The sequence below is a fragment of the Panthera tigris genome, chromosome X (genome assembly GCF_018350195.1).
Source record: "Panthera tigris isolate Pti1 chromosome X, P.tigris_Pti1_mat1.1, whole genome shotgun sequence".
NCBI lineage: Eukaryota > Metazoa > Chordata > Mammalia > Carnivora > Felidae > Panthera > Panthera tigris.
Window position 1 is genome coordinate 6,594,676 of NC_056677.1, and position 22,351 is coordinate 6,617,026.

The following is a 22,351-nucleotide window of genomic DNA, read 5'->3' on the forward strand; positions in this document are numbered from 1 at the left end:
GCGGTCGGCTCCCGTCCCCAGGCCCCTGCTCGCTGAGCTCCTTCCCTCTGCCCGTCCTGTTGGCATCTGTCAGTCCTAGAGAGGATGCGGCTCCAACAAAGGAGGAAGAAGGCAAAATGCTATAGGGCAATTCCCCTCCCCGGTATACATCCGAAGAGATGGAAAACAGGGCCTCAAACACTTGGCGTGCGAATGTGCATAGTGACACCGTTCACAGAAGCCAAGATGCCCTTGAACTGATGGACGGATGAGCAAGATGAAGTTCATCCATACAGTAGAATCCTGTTCAGCCACAGAAAGGAATGAGGTCCCAGGGCAGGCTGCATCATGGCTGAACCTTGAAAACACGATGCCGAGTGAAAGATGCCCGACACAGAAGGTATTGTTTCTTCCATTTATGTGAAATGCTCAGAATAGGCAAAGCCAGAGAGACAGAGGGTAGGCTGGAGTTGCCAGAGCCCGGAGAGGGAGTGAGGAGAAGAGGGAGTGCTTAATGAGTACAAGGTTTCCTTTTGGAGCCACGGAGATGTTTTGGGACTTGACAGAGTGGATGTCACAGTTGTGCAACACTGTGAATGTCTTGAGGCTCTGTACCTCCTACGTGGACGGACTGCCAGGATGTGTCTACCCCATGCCTTGCCAAGAGCTGAGGAGCAACCAGAAAATCGTGCAGTCCTTTTCGCGTTTATTGTTACCTTGTGTGTTGCATTGGTTAAAATGATTGGCATTTCACACACAGACTTTGCAGGACGTGAACCTTTTTTGCCATTGGTGATTATTGGTAATGGTTCCATTTGGGTAACAATAATGGGAAAATCAGTTATGATTAGGTATTAGAAGATCGGCTTTATCATCTTAATTTGTTGTTTCTATCAATAAACTAATTAATTTTGACATGTTGCATAAGCAGAAGAATGTTATCAACCAGTCATAGTTTCCCTTTTTTGTGTGTTTGTAACACACAGATGATGTTAATTACACTTACTGAGTCTAACAACATATATAAAAGATAATCTTCAATTCCAAGACACTAATTTGTGAATTACCATCTGTTTTGGACCAAAGAATAAGAATTTGATTCTAAAGGTTTTTCTGAACAGCTTGTAATAAGAGCTGTTTATATATTAATTACTTATTGAATTATTACGGATTTTAGCGTTTTAATTCCCAAGCAATTTGGGGCTTATTGTGGTGACATCTGCTCATATTTTGATACTTTGTGGTATTTAGCAGTTTCATCACAAGGCTATTTTTTTCCCCCTGTGGTAATTTTCAACTCAATCCCTAAACTAATAATTTGTTTTCTGCTTCAGGTACTATAAGGAGTATTGTCCTGTTTTATTTCTACTACAGAAGTGTTTTCAGAATGAAATGTATTTGTATCTTATAAACAGAATCAATATTCCTTTATGCCTGCTTCACTCTGGTGAATAATTCCTATTCAGAGAGTTGTAAGGGGATTTTATTTGAATCTCTCTTCTTCAGTGGTAGGTTTTTTGTTTTGTTTTGTGTTTGAGAGAGGGAGTGTGTGAGCAGGGGAGGGGCAGGGGGAGAGGGAGAGAGAGAATCTTAAGTAGGGTCCACACTCAGTGCAGTCTGACACAGGGTTTGATCTCCCTGCCATGAGATCATGACCTGAGCCGAAATCAAGAGTTGGATGCTCAACCAACTGAGCCACCCAGGCGCCCCCTGTGGTAGTTTTTTTTTAAATTGCCCTGATTATTACTTTTATCTTACATATCCTTATGACTTTTTTTAAATGTACTGTAATGAAACTTAACGGCCTGTGACCCTACCTATAAAATCGTTTTAGCCTCCTTCCTTTGAACAGCATAGCTATAAACATGACTCAGTGGGACTAATTTACTTGAATTTCCTTAAAACATTTTACAAGGCTCTGCATTCACTAATAAGAAACACCATTACTCATAGCTTCACTTGTGGAATTGAATTATATTAACCCTGGCACCTTTTTATTATCACTTAAGGTGATTGAACAAGAATTTAGAGAAAATAGCGGGCAGTTAATTTCCTTAGATTTTGAGCTTATAGACTGTAGTAGGTAATTTAAATGTAGGAGGCTGGATCCATTCACAACCAAAGAAATTTCATGAGGAAGAAGGTAAATACTGTTCCGTAAATTCTGGTTGACTGTGTAGTGTTTATATTGACTGAAACGTACAAACAAGATTTTGATACGAAATCCCCTTATAAGCTGTACACCTGGCTTCTTGAGAATCGCAAATGGTGGCATTCGGGTGGAATTGAAATGTATGGAAACAGTAATGGATACATCGAGATGCTTTGAATCCATATGCTTTTCTTTTGCTTTACTTTAGGGAAGCCAAAGGAAAAAAAAAGATTCTTTTTTTGTTTTTTAATTTTTTTAATGTTTATGAGAGAGAGAGAGAGTCAGTGAGCACACGAGTGAGCATGAGCGGGTGAGGGACAGAGAGAGGAGGAGACCGAGAAAGCAGGCTTCGGGCTCTGAGCTGTCCGAACAGAGCCCGACGCGGAGCTCGAACCCACGAACCACAAGATCATGACCCGAGCCAAAGTCAGATGCTTAACCGACTGAGCCACCGAGGCACCCCAGGGAAAAAAGAGATTGTAATGTTACTCCTGTGTGTTGATGAGCACAGTATACCGGAGGGTGTACCCCATGGACATGCGTGCAAGACGGTTACAAACATTAGTGTGAACAATGTCTATAAAGTTTCCTTAAATCGTGTTTTCTTCTCTTAGAGATGTGTATGGTTTAGTTTCCTGGTTGCATATGACACAGTTCCTAAAACAAAGGTATTTCAGATAGGCATTGGTTATCATTAAAGGAGAGCAGTAGCATTGTCTGAACCAAAACTGATTATTTCCTTAGAGACTTTCCTTCCAGGATTTCTACGTGTTCAGTACCGACTGGCCATTCTCCTTCCCCTCTTTCACTTTGCAGGTAAAACTGCATAGTCTGTGTTCAAGTGGAAGATGGAGATTATAACATCATAAAATGTGTTTCGCTTGAGCTGAAATTTAAAAGGAAAACAATGTCACCGATTTGAAAAAGAAAACAAAGAAGAAATAGGAGAGGCCAGAGGTGAATCATTCCCAAAGAATTTTAACCTTTTTCTTCAAATCTTCTCGTTTCTCCCCAAGCAGGTCCTGGCGGCCGGTTGGCAGTTTATCTGATCGGATGCTGGGGAGCTCACTGGTCCCGAGGTCTACACATGAAGTCACCGTAAAGGTGAGCAACCCACATGCTGTTGGGTCTTTGTCCTTTCACCTGAAGCCCCTTGGAGAAGTGGAAGGTGCCAGAACTGGACACTGTCTGTTTTAAAGTGGCATGTTTTCAAGTTGCAGGGGCTCCTCCTTGCTGACATTGAAGGCAGTAGATGGAACACCACGAAATCGTTACAGGCTATATGGTTAATTCTAAATGATGAATTCGCCTTTTATTGCCTTCAATGAATTTTGGATAATGAACCAGCTCTTCTAAACTTTTCTGGGTCTTACCAGGAGAGCATGACACCTTCTAAAACCAGTGTCAGCATTGTGAATTAAAATTAAGCCAGGAGATTCATTATAATCAGGCACACGGGTATACGTTTTTATCTCCTGTATCTTAATTTTGTGCTTTATTGGTTTATTTTTTTTAAGATTTTTTATTTTTATTTTTATTTATTAAAAATGTTTTAATGTTTATTTATTTTGTGGGGGGAAAGGGCAGAGAGAAAGGGAGATACAGGATCCGAAGCAAGCTGCAGGCTCTGAGCTGTCAGCACAGAGCCCAGCGAGGGGCTCAAACACGTTAACCTTGAGGTCTTGACCTGAGCCGAAGTCAGACACTTAACCGACTGAGCTACCCAGGCGCCCCTAATTTTATTTTTTTTAAGTAATTTCTCTACCCAACGTGGGGCTCACGTTTACAGTCCTGAGATCGAGAGTCCCATGCTCTACTGACTGAGCCAGCCAAGCGCCCCTGGACTTTATTAGTTTCTTAATGTAATTTGTTTGTATCTGCAAATTGACTAGCTGGTTAACCTTGAAAACTTATTAGAACAACATGGGGTTATTACTTACATATCTAGGAGATGATAAAATTTCTAGAAGAGCAAATCAAACAGACGCCGAGAGTTGAAGCCCATGTGCCAAACTAACCCTGATGGCCAGTTCTACAAAAGTTGTCATTGTGTGGTAGGTGGGATTTTAGGGTTTGATTTTATTATTTACTTTTTGGTGTTTCCTGTATTATTTACTTTTTATATTTGCAATTTTGTCTGTCTCTATTCTTCATATAAATAATAAAACCCACAGAACCTTTACAATCTTAAATACATAAAGATGGAAATTTGGGCAAGACTTTTGCTTATTGCTTTAAAAAAAACTCAATTGGAACTAAAGTGATCCTAGTCCTAGATTTAACCGAAGAATCTTATTGAGGTATTTTTTTGTTTAAAACCAAGTAAGGCAAAACTGTTTAACAAAGTAAACATGTAAGAATCTTTAAAAAAAATTTTTTAACATACTTTTTAAAATGTTTATTTTTGAGAGAGAGGGAGCACATGTGCACACGAGTAGGGGAGGGGCAGAGAGAGATGGGGACAGAGGATCTGAAGTGGGCCCTGTGCTTTCATTCAGCACATAGACCAACGCGGGGCTTGAACTCACCATCCCTGGGATCATGACGTGAGCCAAAGTAGGACGTTTAACCACCTGAGCCACCCAGGAGTCCCTAAATGTGTAAGAATGTTGATATTTTACTCAAATATTTGAAAATTATCGTTTGCTAATGAGAACATAAATTTGTAGGGGCACCTGGATGGCCCAGTCAGTTACATGTACGACTCTTGGTTTCAGCTCAGGTCATGATCTCACGGTTCAATGAGTTCGAGCCCCATATGAGGCTCTGCACTGACAGTGTGGAGCCTGCTTGGGATTCTCTCTCCCTCTCCCTGCCCTTCTCCCACGTGTATGTGCGTGTGTTCTCTCAAAATAAACAAAAATTTGTAAAATGTTAATTAAGTTGAGCTTGTGATTGGCTTTAACGTAATATATTTTCAGGGTTCACCCATGTTGCAGCATGAATCTTTCTTATGGCTGAAGAATATTCCATCGTAGGGTTATACCATGTCGTTTGTTGATCCATCAGTTGGTGGACATTTGAGTTGCATTTCCCTTTCAGTTATGAATAATGCTGCTCTGAACGTTTGGGTACAAGTTTTTGTGCAGACGTCTGTCTCCATTTCTCTTGGGTATATATCAGAGAGGAGAATTGCTAGGTTGTATGGTAGCTGTGTTTAGAATTGTGGTGAACTGCCAGGCTTCTCCATGAGTATTTTTTGAAATGTAGTTGAATCATCTTCTAAATGTCAGAGAGAAGCTGGGAGAGGTCCGTTGGTCATCAGTGTTTTGACTGGGATTTAACTCCGTACTTCGGGAACACAAGGTTCCATTGAATGGAGCTTACATTGAATTCCTACTGTGTATGATGCACTGGTTTTGAGCTTTATAGATGACTTTGGGTTTTGGGTTTTTTGTTTTGGTGTGTTTTGTGTGGGGTTTTTTTTGGCAGCCTTTGATAATTCATTGGGAAGTTTGTAAGATGCGCACGGTCATTTGGGATGATGCGAGGAATGGCACTCTGTTGAGTACTGACCACAGTACCTATCGTGCATGAGTAAGATTGGGAATCATCTGTGAATCACATCCCCTTTCTGTGTGTTGGGTGCTGTGTGTCAGAAAGTGACAACTGATCATAAGCTCCCTTAGATTTACCTAATTTCTACACGTGTGCTCCTTTGAAAGCCATTCACAGCTGACCGTGGCAATGGTGTCTCCTGCTCTTACTTTTAATATTTTAATTTTTTAAACTTTTTTATTTATTTTTGGGGGGGGTGGGGGCAGACAGAAAGGGAGACACAGAATCCGAAGCAGGCTCCAGGCTCTGGACGCTTAAGGGAAGGAGCCACCCAGGTGCCCCACCTGCTCTCACTTTGAAAGCGGTTGGTTTGTTCATGAGAGCATCCACAGTTGGGGGCATCACCTCCACTTAGCAGACAGGTAGCTTTCAAGCTGGGAACAGACAGGGCGGTTGTCGTCTTCAGTGGAGCAGGGAAACGGGGAGCAGGGGCAGCATTTTCTGTCAGGGACGAGAGTAAATAGTTTAGGCTTTGAGGGCCAGCCAGTCTCTGTCACAGCCACTCAACTGTGCTCTTGTGTAAAAGGAGCTATCGATCACCCGTAAATGAGTGAACGTGGCCGAGTGCCAATAAAACTTTATTTATGGACACTGGAATTGGAATGTCCTCTCAATTTCATGGGTCATACAATATGATTCTTTTGATTTCCTCTTCAACCATTTAGAAATGTAAAGCCTCTTCGTAGCTCGCGGGCCCCACGAGGGGAAGCAGCAGGTGGGGCGTGGCCTGCAGGCCGCAGTCGGCGGACTGGAGCCTGGAGGAACGCACCTGTTGTATTTCTCCCTCTTCTGACTTGTGCCTTTTGAACTGGAGTAATCCGGAAGCGTGGTTCTGGAGGGCCTGTGACCGGGTTCAGACAGACGCCAAACTGCGGTCGCTTAGCAGAGGCGCTGCACGTGTTCAGGGAGCGAAGGCTTTGAGGAATTTGGGGGCCTTCCCGCCATGTAATGAGAAGTGGCCCTGACAGGAAGGTTCTCAGTCAGAGGCAGCTCCTCGCTCCTCCCCGGGGCGGTAGGGAGCGGGGAGGACACTTGGCCACGCCTGGACACGTTTTTCAGGGGGAGGGCGCTCCTGGCATCTAGTGGGCAGAGGCCAGGGATGCTGCTGGGCCTCCGACGGTGCTCAGGGGAGCCCCCACCACAGAGACTTAGTTGGTCCCAAATGTCAGTAGTACCGAGATTTGCCACGCCCACTCACTATGCCTGTCAGTGCTTTATTTTGAATTTTAAATCTTACCAGCCTGGTTTTTTTTTTTTTTAATGTTTATTTATTTTTGAGAGAGAAAGAGAGCGAGAGAGAGAACGAGCAGGGGAGAGGCAGAGAGAGAGGGAGACACAGAATCCGAGGCAGGCTCCAGGCTCCGAGCTGTCAGCACAGAGCGCGACACAGGGCTCCAACTCACGGACCGTGAGATCATGAGCCAAAGTTGGATGCTTAACCAACTGAGCCACCCAGGCACCCCTAAAATTTTTCTTTTATATTTATTTATTTTTTAAATGTTTTTATTAATTTTGAGACAGAGACAGAGCATGAGCAGGGGAGGGGCAGAGAGAGAGGGAGACACAGAATCCGAAACAGGCTCCAGGCTGTGAGCTGTCGGCACAGAGCCCGACACGGGGCTCAGACCCACAAACCATGAGATCATGACCTGAGCCGAAGTCAGACGCTTAACTGACTGAGCCACACAGCTGCCCCTAAATCTTACCAGCCTGTGGCTGTGAAAATGTAAGTTGCAGAGCATTTGATGATAAAAATTTAGTTCTACATTTGCCGACATAAATAGGAGGATCATTGCATTCTCATCTAATGCTTAGAGTCATGATATTTTAAGTGTTTTTTTTTTATTATATTTTTGTTCTTCATTTAAACTGAAACGTGAAAAGATGCTGTTAAATGACGACTTAGGAGTTCTACACCACGTGAATGGGTGAGGCATTGCCTGCTTTTATATTTATAGAGAAAGCCACAGGGTTTATTTTTCAAAAATCCAGAGGCCATGTTATATGAGCCCATGACTCCCTAACACAGGAAAGGGAGCTCTAAAGGCCAAAATAAATCCTGTGTAAGTGGGTGAAAGTCAGAGTGTGTTAGAGATTGCGTAGCCAGCCTGTATGTCTTCCTAAAATCTGTTTGAGGGCCTAGTGTACATTGTAGAGAAGCTGTTTCCAACTTCTCAGTCTTGAAGATAATTAAATTTGTAAATCGATGTACAGATTAATTGGAAGTGTTGGCTTTAACCAAAGTCATTAGAAAAAGAGTACTGTTATGTCTCCAAGGCAGTCTGCTTGGAAATCTTGGGTGCATGAACTTGCATTTTAGTCTGGAGAGTGGGGGGAAGAAAAGAAAAGGGAGATTGTACATTGTCTGGTCTTGGGACGCACACCGTCACAGCGAGAAGCCGCAGTGGTTTGCTGTTACTAGATTGGGCACTTTTAGGGAGACTTCCTCCTGGACAGGCAGAGAGAGATGTGTAAGCAAATACAGTGGCAAGTGCACAGAGTTTGAGAGAGGACTCCGTGGCCACTTGGGAGGCACACAGATGGTTTTGGAGGTAACCCCAAGGACCAAGGACTGGACGCCTTTCCTGTCACGTCAGCATCTGCCTTTGACGTGCACTTGAAGGCCCCGGCAAGCCATTAATTAACCCAGAAGGGCGGCTAAGCACAGAAAGGGCCCTTTCTGAATGCCTCACCCGGGGATGTTTTTTATTCCCTGAAGAGCAGCATTATGTTTCTACGAAGAGAGCCCCTCCTCTCTGTCCTCCCCACCCTGAAGCCTCATTTCCTTCTTAGAAGCGCGGAGTCTTTCTCATGCAGATTATTTCTGGAGACTCTGTGCCAGGTTTTAATTACATTTTAATGAATGTGAAAACAGTTCATGTGCATAGGAGAAAATTTGGAAAATACAAAAAGCGCACATAGATAAATCTAGCAAAATTCCACCCCCAGGACTAGATGTGAGACTCTTTTGGAGGGTTCTCTTCCATTTGTGTGTGTGGGCGCGTGCGTGCACACGTGTGTATACAAAACAAAATTTATCATCGTGTGCATTTGAAACCTGCTTTTTTTGTATCTAACTCTGTATCATAGATGTTTTCCCCAGTCATGAAGTATATTCTTTTCGGGACTTCACCTCATTCCCCTGGTTTATTTCCGTATTTAAATGGTAGTATATTGTTGGTCGTAACTCTGGTAATAAAATAATAGTTGTTTGATTTGATGTATAGGTTTGGGCCATCTGAGTGCAAATAAGTAAAGAACTGTGAGATGAGTGGAAAATCTTTTCTTTAGGTATCTTTTATTACTGTGAAATAATATATACATATACTCACTGGTAAACGATGGTAAGTCTAGAAAGAAAGCGGTCAAGATGAAACCACTGTTCATGTTTTCATGTATTCCCCCCCCCCAACATTTTCCATGTGTATATTTGCCTATAATTGGGGTCGAACCGTAAATGCCGTAATTCATTGAACCCTCTTGTCATTGAACAGCGAAGTATTTCAACAGCTACACGTTGGCTTAATTACAGTCACATGGGAGAAAGAATTAATGCAAAGTGATAAGACCAGTCTGTTTCATCTCCAAAATAAGCTGGTCCCCAAGCAGGTTTTAGAAAAGGATTGTATGTAAATGTTAATACGTGCATTAACAATTTGGGGCACGTGGGTGGTGGGTCTGTCCGTGAAGCATCCGACTTTGGCTCAGGTCATGATTTCATGGTCCGTAAGTTCGAGCCCCATGTCAGGCTCGGTGCTGACAGCTCGGAGCCTGGAGATTGTGCGTCTCCCTCTCTCTGCCCCTCTCCTGCTCGTGCTCTGTCTCTCTCCCTGAAAAATAAACAAACATGAAAAAAAAATTTTAACTAAAAAAAAATTTCCTCTTAAACTGACCACTGATTGTAAAATAAAAGTAAACCCAGTTCCCGTTTGAAGGGAGGAAGACGTCCTGGGGGAAGCAATCAGCAAGTTAAGACCCACTGCGTTGAAGCCAGAATGTCCACGAAGAAAGAGAGAAAGTGCCTTTTGGATGATAAGGTCATTGCCAACAGATTTTCTGGTGGCTCTGGCTCTTGGTCCTAGGGCTGCAGAGAGACAGGTCCCAGAGACCTGAGTCTTTTCCAGATTACTTGAACCCAATGGATTCTTCCAGCATCCACGCCAGCAGGCTAATAGGGAACGAGAAATGAGACAAACTTTTCTTCCATCCCTGGAGAAAAAGGGCTGCTTTAAAAGATTTTAAGAGACTATTTCATAATGGGGCAGATTGTTAACAGAGAAACTTTCCCCTGTAATGGTATCAGATTAGGACCTAATTTCCTCCTTTAATGCCTGTGTGTTTTGCTCTCTATCTGGGGACAAGGCCAGCTCCCACATAGGTCCCTTGTGGTCATATCTTTAAGGTAATCAAGTGGTAGTTCCAACTTGATGTTTGGGGCAGCCCTCTCCCTGCTAAATAAAACGAAACCCTTAAACGATATTTCTCTTGCGGCTGAACTTTGAACTAATTTGGGAAGGGAGCCGTGGTGAATAGGAGTTTCTGCCACCTTGCAATCAAATTGCAAAATGAAGAAACTCGCCTTCGGTTTCTCGAAGGCTCTTCTGCCCAAATCGCTGCATGGGCTGGCATGCTTCCCTTCGCAGGCACCACAGACATGCCATGGGCCACACTCTTGGGTCTCCACCACCCCGCCTCCACCGCTCCCGTCTCTACAGCTCAGGTCTCCACTGCCCCTGCCTCCACCGCTCTGGTCTGGGAGCAGCTCAACCAGGGAGTGCTGGGGCCTTCCCCGTGCAATGAACAGCTCAGATCAGCCAGTTAAGGGGCCTCATGTCACAACTGGGTCAGGCAAGAAAGTAAACACAACTGCCCTAATTAAGAACCCCTCTATTTGGGGGGTTATTTTTTGCTTTGTTTTTCCATGTGTTTGAGGCCAAGGAGCTGTCCCAGGGCCCCCAAAGCTTTCTTGTATTCTAGAACTGGAGCGGTTGGAGAGCATCCATGGGAGTTCTCAGAACTGGGGCTGGAAACAGATGCTGTTCCCGAACCGGTGAGGTGTTGAAAGTTGCCTTGTGTTGGGGCACTTGGGTGGTTCAGTCGGTTAAGCATCCGACTTCGGCTCAGGTCATGATCTCACTGTGTGTGAGTTCAAGCCCCGCGTCGGGCTCTGTGCTGACAGTTCAGAGCCTGGAGGCTGCTTCTGGTTCTGTGTCTCCTCCTCTCTCTGCCCCTCCCCTGCTTACACTCTTTCTCAAAAATAAATAAAAACATGAAAAATATTAAGAAAGAAAGAAAAAAGAAAGAAAGAGAGAGAAAGAATGAGAGGAAGGAAGAAAGAAAGAGAAAGAAAAGAAAAGAAAGAAAGAAAGAGAGAAATTAAGAAAGAAATTAAGAAAGAAAGAAAGAAGAAGGAAGGAAGAAAGAAAAGGAAGGAAGGAAGGAAAGGAAGGAAGGAAGGAAGGAAGGAAAACAGTCGTCTTGTATCTCCAATGCATCCATGTTAGGAAAGGAATACGCACCGTGAGGCCTCTGTGCATCGTGCTTTCTTCGACGGGTTTTAGAAGTTCCGCTTGCGGGTTTGGTGATCACCGATTAACTGTTCCCAGGAGAGCTGCTCTGAGTCCATTTAGTGAGGGTGGGGTGTCCTGCCGATCCCTCCAGAAGGCCCGTTTTGGTCGCTCTTTGGGGATGCGCACAGTCAGCTGGATGGGAGGACGAGCTGCCACATCCTGGATCTCTACTGTGCAGGAGGCCCTGCTCTGAGAATTTACAGAAAAGCGTTTAACCCTCGCAGCCTCTTCCAGGCATAGGGGCTATTGCTGTCCTCAGTTTGGAGATGAGAAACAGAGTCCTGTCACCTGGCTGCCAACCTGGAGCTAGAAAGCAATAGCATTATGATTAGAAATTGGAGTTTCTGGCCCTTAGCCACCAGGCCCCCTGAGTCCTGCATGAATCCCATGCTTTGACCCTGACCTTATTGCAGCCAGCACAGACCTCATGTGCCCGCTAAAAGTGTTCTTCCAGAGTGGAGAGAGGACATAGGCCGGCTTCTACCCAACATAATAGACATCGATGGCGTTTCATAGACACCAGCTTATCAGATGGCGGTCTTCCTGCGCTGGGTCTGGGGGAGCATTTGGTATATCATAAAAGGTCAAAATCCTTCTTGTATAGCAGCCCCCTCAGGCACGCGTGTGTGCATGCACACACATACACACACACACACACACACACACACACACACACACACACACACACGGCTCCTGTGCAGCTTTTCTCTTCCTATTCCCATGTTTCTCCCCCGACCTCATCTTCATCAACAGGAATTGTGTTTCCCCTCTGCCAGACCTTTCCTTCTCAGAAGTTGGAGGCCATCCATAATACTTTCGGGGGCTTAACTATTGGAGCCCTTCGTTGTTTGCATAGATGTCTTACTAAATAGCTTAAAGACAGGTTGTGTGTGCATTTGTTTAATCCCTAGTATTTCTAAACACCATACCTTGAATATGGTAGACACCCAGAACTTGGTTCTATCACCCCCTCTTACACCATCTCCTTACACACAGAAAATGCCGGGCAGACCATTTGTGCGCGTTGTTATTTGCAGCGGGATTTCGGTAAGTTCCGGTATAGGATCCAGTCATGCTTGTGTGACGTGAGCTGCTGCTTTGCAGTGTGAAGGCTTCCCGGCCTCTTCGCAGACCTTTCTTTCCCAGGAGGAGCACGTAGGAAACAACACACAGTGCTGACAGTTGAATCAAGTGCGCAGCAAGCGTTAGGGCTGAGATGTGATTCGCGATGTCACAAGGCCTCCGGAGACCGTTCAGCCCCACCCCACCCCCGTGTGAAATGTGCCTTTACCTCTGTTCTCGCTTCAGATATCTGAGTGTTTGATGGAGGGAGCCAGGGCGAGGTGAAGTCGGGGGGTTCATTCATCGTGGGATTGTTATTTCGGCAGAAGGACGAGTGGCGGGAAAGGCCTTGAAAACTGGCACACGTGGGCCACGCTGAATTGGCCCGGTGAGTGTGGAGCCCACAGCCTCCTCTGAGGGGCATGAGCATCCACGTGTATCTGTCCTTCTGGAAAGCGGACGCGACGGGGTCACGAAGACCCACGAGAAATGACCTGTGGCCCCGGTGTGCTTTCTCTTCCCCTTAAAATCAAACTGGTGGTTTCAGACGGTTCCACTTTTGTGACCTTGAAGCATATACGTTAAAAAGCTGGAGGAGTCCAGTTTACAAAGACAAACAGTGGACAGAAGAGTGGGTGCCAGGGACCAGGGGGAGGGGGAAATGTGGAGTGAGTGTTCAGTGGGGACAGAGTTCCGGTGTGGGAAGATGAGAAAGTTCTGGAGATGATGATGGGGATGGTTGCGCAACAGCGTGAATGTAGTCAGTGACAGCGAATTGTACATCGGAAGGTTATGATAGTAAATTGTATGTGATGTATATTTTACCACATTAAAACCAGAAGAGCGAGAAATAGAGCTGAACCATTCATGTAGATTGAACCTCTGTTGTCTGATACAGAGAACTCAGGCCGTCCTGTCCTGGAGTAGAAATTGTGGAAATGTAGAGCAGCTCATGTTAAGGAGTTCACAGCCTTGCCTTACCCATCTTTTCCATCCGCAAGAGCCATTTCACGTTTAAGCGAAGGCAGGAATGGGGGACTTGAGAAATGGTATCACTACCGTTGAAACTCCCACTGCCTAAGCCACTGCTTATGACTGGGTTTCGTAAAGAACAGGACAAGGGCTCCTTCCTTCCGTCTTCACTTATGGATGGCCTCAGAAAATGGCACCTGGGAAGGCGGGTGACAGGAGAGGCAGGATGTCCTTGCTGACACTGAAATCAGAGGTGTTGTGTTGGCGGGGGCAACTGGGTGACCCAGTTGGTTGAGCGTCCGACTTCGGCTCAGGTCATGTTCTCGCGGTTCGCGGGTTCGAGCCCCGCGTTAGGCTCTGTGCTGACAGCTCGGGGCCTGGAGCCTGCTTCGGATTCTGTGTCTCCCTCTCTCTCTGCTCCTCCCCCACTCACACTGTGTCTCTCTTTCTCTCTCAAAAATAAATAAACATTTTTAAAAAGTAGAAAAAAAGGAAGAAACGTTGTGTTGGGAATGCATCCCTGTGTTCAGAGCCGGTGAACTTGAATACTCTAGTACCTGAGCACTTTTTTATATGAAATTATACAGCAGAACTCGGGGAGCGGGGGGAGATCCATCATTTTATTCTAACATCCATCTGTGAGATTCAGGTCTTGTCTTGGAGAACAGAGGATAGGTAAGTTCTTTCCCAGCCTTAGGAGTGGAAGTTGGTGAGGTTGGTCTAAAACAGTACCTTTTGGCCAATGAATCTCAGCCATTTGCCCCGTGGAGTCAAAAAAAGTGAAGTGAACCCTTCAAAACGACCCCCCCCCCCCCGCCTTCACGTTCATTGCTTGGAGGGGTGGCAACCAAGCATCCAGTTAAGTGTTGGTTTCTCTTGATTTCAGTGTAATCAGACCCGTTGACGAGTTGAAGTGGACCGAATATTGCTGCTAGGTTTATGGTCAGTTCAGAGAGTGTTCTCATGTTTGTAGTGAATAGTCTGAGAATACATATGTACATTTTACTGGTTACTGTAAATCCTTTTTTTTTTTTTTTCATTAGGTTTTAAAAGAAGCATTTAATAGGGGCACCTGGGTGGGTCAGTTGGTTAAGTGTCTGACTTCGGCCCAGGTCATGATCTCGCTGTTACCGAGTTTGAGCCCTGCATCAGGCTCTGTGCCGACAGCTCAGAGCCTGCTTCAGATTCTGTGTCTCTCTCTCTCTCTCTCTCTCTCTCTCTCTCTCTCTCTGCCCCTCCCACATTTGCACTGTGTCTCTCTTTCTCAAAAATAAACATTAAAAAAAATTAAAGGAACAGTAATTTAATTTTTACACATTTATGTGTGTGTGTGTGTGTGTGTGTGTGTGTATATATATATATATATATACACACAGAGAAATATATATATATATATACATAGAGAGAGAGAGAGAGAGAGAGAGAGAGAGAAAGAGGGCCTGTGTGAGCAAGGGAGGGACAGAGGGAATCCCAAGCAGGCTCCACACCATCAGCACAGAGCCCACCACAGGGCTCGAACTCACAAACCGTGCGATTGTGACCTGAGCCCAAACCAGGAGTCGGCTGCCCAACTGATGGCGCCACCCAGGCGCCCCGAAGAAACGATCATTTAAAAGCTAGTTAGGTGTTCAGTTGTGTGTAGGGTAATTGATCCAGTTGCTAGGATTCGTTTTTCTTTTGTTTTGCTTTTTTTTAGAGAGAGAACGGGAGAGGGGCCGAGGGAGAGAGAATCGAGCAGGCCCCACATTCAGCGCAGACCCCGACATAAGGCTCAGTCCCGCAACCGTGAGACCATAATCTGAGCCGAAATCAAGAGTTGGATGCTTAAGTAACTGAGCCACCCGCCACCCCCAATTACTAGGGTTTTGGGGGTTGTTTTTTGTTTTTTGTTTTTTTTTAATTAAACTATATAGCTCAGGTAGAACAGTTGGGGGGACATAGGGCAGGTGTCGTTGACCAAGTGACATTTCACCTGGTTGTCTTGCAGGCCACGGCTGGTTTCTGTTTTCTTTTCTCTGCTGCTTACAAGTCAAAAAGCCTGTAAAAAGTTAACACTGTGTTGGGAAAGCCTTATCCTAACTTACAAATTTAGAGAGAAAAATTGGTCCATGATAGGAAAGCTAAGAGGAGCGGACTGACAAAAATTGCCCCCGGTCCCTGGTGTCTTATGGATGTCATGTCCCCTGCTCCACGGTCCTGTGCGGTCACACGTGCAGACACGTGTGTGTTTATCAGACACTTGGGGCTGGGGAATGAGAAGCAGCTTCTTGCAAGTGCATCGTCTCGAAACGCTTTCTCCGTAGAAACCAAAAGAGATCTGACTGCTGGAAGAACTCCGCGTTTCACTTTCTTTTTTTTTTTTTTTTTTTTTTTTATTTATTTTTGAGACAGAGACAGAGCATGAACGGGGGAGGGTCAGAGAGAGGGAGACACAGAATCTGAAACAGGCTCCAGGCTCTGAGCTGTCAGCCTGACGCGGGGCTCGAACTCACGGACCGTGAGATCATGACCTGAGCCGAAGTCGGACGCTTAACCGACTGAGCCACCCAGGCGCCCCTCCGCGTTTCACTTTCTAATGAAAATACCGGTGATCTTGTGGGAAGATTGGACGCAGCCTGCCAGAAGAAGCCCAGCTCTTAGGCTGCGTTTTCAGTGATCTCTCGTGGGGGCTTGGCCACGTCCTTAAGCGACAGCTAGCGGCACACGGCGTACGACTCTGTCCGTGCGTTTTCGTTTTCATTGCAAACACAACGTGCTGGTTTTTCTTCTCCAGAAGTGTCCTCAACCGGCAGCACTTTTGCAGTTCGGACCATTTGGCAAAGTCTGGAGATGTTTTTGATCGTCAGAACCATGGCGGGTGGGAGCTGGTGCTGGCATCTAGTGGGTGGAGGCCAGAGAGGACACTCAGCAGCCTCCGGTGCACAGCACAGCCCCATAACAGAATCCTCTGGCTCCACATATCTAAAATGCTGACATTGAGAGCCTGATGATTAGATTTTGCTTCTTTCTTTTTTTTTGGGGGGGGGGGGGCAGAGAGAAAGAGAGAGAGAGAGAGAAAGAGAGCAAGAGAGACAGAGAAAGAATGTTAAGCAGCCTCCACGCTGGGTGTGGATCCCCGATACAGGGCTCAAGACCTCACGCCTGTGGGATGGTGACCTGAGCCAAAATTGAGGCTTGGGCGCTCAACTAACCGAGCCACCCAGGCGCCCCAGATTTTTCTTATCTCTAAGCACCCAGTGTGACAGAATAAACAACGACGTGCCTCGGGGTGGTGTCTGAGTCATCTCACGCTGCTGTGGCAACATACAACAGATGGGGCAGCTTAAACGTCACATTTATTTCTCGCAGCTCTGGGAGCTAGAAGTCTGAGATCCAGGCACTGGCAGATTTGGGATCGGGTGAGGACCCACTTCCTGTTTCCTCCATGACATCTGCTCATTGTGTCCTCACTTGGCAGAAGGATGAGAGCTCTCTGGGGGTCTCTAACATATAAGGGCGCTAATCCCATTCGTGAGGGCCCCACCCTCATGACCTAATCACCTGCCAGTGGCCCCACCTTTGAGCACATAGTGAATTCATCATTGTAACTGACTCATTACTGCCCCGCTCAACGTCAGCTCAGCATCAGCAAAAGTCCGTTCAGTGTTAGCCTTGTGTGGCGCACGATTTTGTTATTGGTTACATTGTCTCCCCTCAGTAATGTTTTGTTTCATGTGGTTATGCTCTGATCTCATAGTTTTTTATTTAGCCTCTCCTATTTTCCTAATGCTGTCTTATGAGTGAATTTTCCAGAATTCAAACAAATCTCAGGACAGATCTGTATTTCGGCTGTCAGAGTTTCTCTTCAGTATATACAAAAGCACAGAATATCACCAAATTAACTAAACATAAGCATTTTTAAAAATTAACTTTTTTATTCATTTTTGAGAGACAGAGACAGAGTGCAAGGTGGGGGTGGGCAGAGAGAGGAGATCCAGAATCCGAAGCAGGCTCTGGGCTCTGAGCTATCAGCACAGAGCCCGACACAGGACTCGAACTCATGAACCACGAGATCACAAGCTGAGCCGAAGTTGGACGCTCAACCGACTAAGCCACCCAGGCGCCCCAACATAAGCATCTTTTGAGTGGCAAAATTCTGGTAACTACAGTGAGAATTGGAATAACCCAAGAGGCAGTCATGTTGCTTGTCTGTTGCTGCCTGTTACCACGGGTGCAACAGCCAGAAACAACACATTGCTTATCCCAAGTCTAGGCACGCCTTTGCTGGGTCCTCTGCTCAGGGTCTCACAGGGCTGTGGACAACCTGGTGGCTGGGCTGCATCTGCGTTTGGAGCTTACCCGTCCCTCCATCCCGCCCCCAAGTTTCCACCCGCCTTCCAGCTATCCGGAGGTCTCTGCCAGACCAATGCAGTGAGCTCTGTGACAACATACAAAAGTTGGAGTTCCTCTTTGTCCGTGCACCAGCGTCCCGAGACGTGGCTTCTTCATAGAAATGACGTCAAGTGGACGTGCACCCTTTACTCCTCATTCACGATTGGTTTCTTCTCCGTGCTACGGACGGGCCCATACGCAGAGCGACTATCAGCTTATCGCTTAAACTCGGCAAGTGAAGGGTATTTTGATTAATCATTTTTCTAGAACAACAGGTATGATCCAGTCAGTGTGGCTACCTGCTGTAGGGGTGTTGACATGACTTCTAGTCTGCTCAGCCATCTTCTGTGTCTCTGGAAAAGCGTGTAGTGTTCTATCTGACCACGTCCATCAGAATGCACCTCAGGAACGCGGTCATGCTCATTACCAAGTACGTTGTCATGTACGCAGCACACACGTGATTTTTAGTGAATAAAAAGTTGGGCTTCGTGGGGCGCCTGGGGGGCTCAGTGGGTCTGACTCTTGGTTTCAGCTCAGGTCATGATCTCACAGTCCGTTGTGACACTGAGCCCCAAGTCGGGCTCTGTGCTGACAGCACAGAATCTGCTTGGGCTTCTCGCTTGCTCGCTCGCTCTCAGTCTCTGCCCCTTCCTGTGTGCACGCGCTCTCTCTCACTCTCTCAAAATAAATAAGCATTAAAAAAATAAGTCAGGGGGGCGCCTGGGTGGCTTGGTCGGTTAAGCGTCCGACTTTGGCTCAGGTCATGATCTCCCGGTCCGTGAGTTTGAGCCCTGCGTCGGGCTCTGTGCTGACCGCTCAGAGCCTGGAGCCTGTTTTGGATTCTGTGTCTCCTTCTCTCTGCCCCTCCCCTGTTCATGCTCTCTCTCTGTCTCAAAAATAAATAAATGTTAAAAAAAAATTAAAAAAAAAAAAAAAAGTCAGATTTTGTTTCCATTATCTGTTGCCCCTGAATTTGTCCTCATCACTGTGGTTTGTGCCTGACTCTCCCCGCCTTGTAAAATACACCAACACTTTTTTCGTTTTTTTGATTTTTTGAAACATTCGTCCTGGGTGCGTTTATATTGATATATGTTATTACAAAGTTATAATTACCTTCATGGTTATAACGTCACGGGTGTTATTTCTTTAGTTGTCTCAGCGAGATGCAGTGACACAAATACAGGCAGTGTTTCAACACTCTCTCTCCACTTTCTCCTGTCGTCTTAACAGAGGGCGGCTCCCGCATCGTAAAGACCTCGTCTCCGCGAGGTGAGGCTAAGATGAGCATAACCAGCGACGAGGTGAACTTCCTGGTGTATCGCTACCTCCAGGAGTCAGGTAAGAGGCTTGGGTGTCTGTCAGCAGGGGAGTCCTCTTCAACATGCCACATGCAAGTCCACCAACCGTTGGGCCGGAAAACCAGGCCGTAGGAAAAGAAAAGCAAACAAACGACGTTCTTATTAAGAGAGTTGAAAAAGAGAAGGCTCCGGGGCCGCCCCGTTCCCGGGATGGGATGGGGAGCGCGTTCTTTTCTTCCCTTGATATTTCTGTCCGGATGAGATCAGATTGGAGTTAAGGTCAAGAGCAGTTGGGATGGACGTCGAGAGTGGGGTAGCGGAGGGAGCAGCGGCTCTGGGCTTCCTGCACGGTGAGGGCGTTTGTGGACTAGTCTGTCGTCACAATGTGTCTGTCTATGAACCTCTCAGACTTGGACCCAGTGATCTGTTGAGCCCCTGAACCCTCCCCCAAATGGACCGTTGTCAGTTTCCCAGAACGTAGGAGTAGTTCCGGTTTCTTCCAGCACTTCTGATTATGACCAAGATATTCCTCGGCGGTAAGCAAAGACCGGGGCAGATACGTGTTCCCCGCGGACACAGTGGACCTTGTGAGTAGCGTCTGCTATCCTCCGGGAGTGGGGGAGGGGCTGACAAGCACCCGAGGCCCGGGCCTGGCCTGGCTTTCCTCTGAGGAGCCCTGCGATGCCTCAGAGCCTGGATCCCCCCATTACTCGATGTCGCAGATGCCCCACACAGCGGAGCCTCACCACAGTGTCGTGGGTTGCTTGTGGGTGCTTTTTTGAATTCTCAAGAGTCTGAATTCTTCTTAAATTCACGTTACTAGGTTTTTAATGAATTTCTAAAATGAATATTGCCTTCTGAACTTTAAAATATTTCACTCGAGACGTACACGACGACGTTCGTGGAGGACAGCCTACCCCTTCCGGTACACGAGTTGGCGCCTGTGTTCGACTCTCCTCTGTCGTCCCCTCTCTCTCTTCAGTGGTAACTGCCCCTCCTGGTTTTTGCACTTGCTGTGTCTGCGATGGCTTCCTAAGCAGTGGGCATACAGATGTATTAGTTTGCCCCGGCTGCTGTAACAAAGTACCACGGACCGGGGCGGCTTGAACAGAAATACGTTGTCTCACGTTTCTGGGGAACCAAAGTCCAAAATCAGGGTGTGGGCAGCCTTGGTTCCTTCTGAAGCCGTCGACGGAGTCTGTTCCATGCCTGTCTCCCAGCTTCCGGTGGTTTGCTGGCCGTCTTTGTCTTTGTCGTCACACGGCCTCTCCCTGTGTGCCTCCACCCCTGTCCAAATTGGTCAGATTTCTCCTTTCTATAAATCTTCCTTCCGAGCTTCTCTCCTTTTGGAAACAGCTGTCCTGGATTAGGGCCTCCCTGTAGTCCAATAAAAACCCATCTTAGCATAACATCTGCAGCGACCGTGTTTCCGGATAAGGTCACTTTCTGGGGTGGACCAGGGCTTAGGACTAACTTAGGAATTTGGGGCGGGATCAATTCAGCCCGTAACTCTTGGTTTCGCACGTGTTTGAGCCTTTTACGCTTGATATCCTATCGTTGATGTTCCGCAACTTGGTCTTTCAAGACGGAAACCAGTTCCCGAGCCTCCACCTTCCAAAGACACATGGACAAGAGTGAGGGGCAAGCAGCATGTGAGCCCCCGGGTCCTGGCTCTTCCTCAGTCAGCCTGCAAGGTGTGGCATCCAGACCACGTGGCTCAGGCTCTGAGCCTTGAACAAGTTATTTACCCCCACGAGCGTCCCCTTCCCGTGCAAAAATGGTTAACCTGGGCCACAGTACTGGAGTTCACTGGACATGTGGCATCATAGAACAAACCCCTCTCCCCGTCCAAGCCTGGATATCTGTGCCTGGGGACCCCAACTAGCACTTTCCATGGAAGGTGCACACTCTTCCTCCATGTAGATTGGGTCACTTGGAGTAGCTGGTCCCAGGTATAGTGTGACAGAAATTGAAAAAAACGTGTATGACCTCAGCCCCAGGGATTGGGGAAGTCACTAGCACCGATCTCCTACCTTATTGTGGGGCATTACTCACCTGAGCACAGGTGCTCTTCTGTGACACAGCAGATACACTCTCAGAGCCATGTGCTTCCCTGTCGACTTCCAGCATTGAATTCTGAATTCGAGATGTCTTTCTTTGTTTTTTTTTTATTTTTTATTTTTAATGTATATTTCTTTTTGAGAGAGAGACCGAGCATGAGAAGGGGAGGGGCAGAGAAAAGGAGACACAGAATCCGAAGCAGACTCCAGGCTCTGAGCTGTCAGCACAGAGCCCAACGCGGGGCTCAAGTCCATGAACTGGGAGATCATGACCTGAGCCGAAGTCGGGTGCTCAACCGACTGAGCCACCCAGGCGCCCCCAAGATGTCTTTCTTTTAAAACCCCTCTGCACGAAGATACAGTCAGAATATGTGGTAAAATCTCGAGCTGAACTTCAGGATGAATAAACAGTGTGGGAGAGATACCTAAGTGTGGCCCGGAGCGAGGGTTCTGGGTCGGCTGGTCCCTGGGGCCCGAGGCACCCCAGCAAGAGAGCTGCTGGCCTCTGCATAAACACAGAAACCATCCCTGCCCCAGAAAGGCCACACTTCCTTTTCATGTGTGTGTTTACATGCGGCTCCTGTTTGTGGCTAAAGCTTCCGTAACCAGGCAACTGAGGAAGGGAGTTGGGGGACGGGATGGATAGGATATCACTGGGATGGATTTTATGTCACAACTGTGAACGCCTGTCCTCTCTGTCACAATCCTTACCGACAGTCCCACATGTCACGTGGGTATTTAAGAAAGCCATGCTTGAGCTTCGTGACCACAAGGCCTGGACTCGACCCGAGTCCTCCTATAAGGACAAGTTCAAAAGCAGGGAGAGAAGAAATGCCACATTCAAGTGTTCCTTTTGGGGTCATTCTATATGTTCATTTCAAATCCTAAAGATTTGATGAAGCACGTATTGATTGAGCGCCCATCAAATGCAGAGAGCACCTTCTCAACCTTTCAGTGTCTCCTTTCTAGCTGCAGAATCGGGGTTGGGGCGTTGGGGGTGCCTGCTGGTTCAGCCGGTCGAGCATCTGACTTCGGCTCAGGTCACGATCTCATGGTTTGTGGGTTCAAGCCCCACGTCGGGCTCTGTGCTGGCAGCGTAGAGCCTGTTTCAGATTCTCGGTCTCCTTCTCTCTCTGCCCCTCCCCTGCTCATGTTTGTTCTTTCTCAAAAATAAATAAACATTAAAACGGGAGGAGGGGGTTGGGGAGAAAACACACCCCTTGAGCATACGTCTCCTTCAGGCATCTCTGCTCTCCCCCACGTACCTCCAGCAACTCAAAAATAAGTCCTGCGTGAACATAGGTGACTCATTCCTCCACACCTACCCAT

General features: G+C 46.8%; 1 protein-coding gene across 5 annotated transcripts in view; it reads left to right on the forward strand.

The window, feature by feature from the left end:
* The window catches only part of TBL1X (transducin beta like 1 X-linked), a 231,779-nt gene that overhangs the window by 160,048 nt on the left and 49,380 nt on the right, over window positions 1-22,351 (forward strand). For 3 of the 5 annotated variants that reach the window (XM_042975256.1, XM_042975253.1, XM_042975255.1), the window contains exons 3-4: window positions 3,148-3,235; window positions 18,895-19,002. In XM_042975256.1, coding sequence (XP_042831190.1) covers window positions 18,945-19,002 — 58 coding nt within the window. In that variant the 5' untranslated portion in view covers window positions 3,148-3,235; window positions 18,895-18,944. Of the gene's footprint in view, window positions 1-3,147; window positions 3,236-14,179; window positions 14,236-18,894; window positions 19,003-22,351 lie in introns of all 5 variants that reach the window. The other 2 variants (XM_042975257.1, XM_042975254.1) reach the window with 2 other exon arrangements.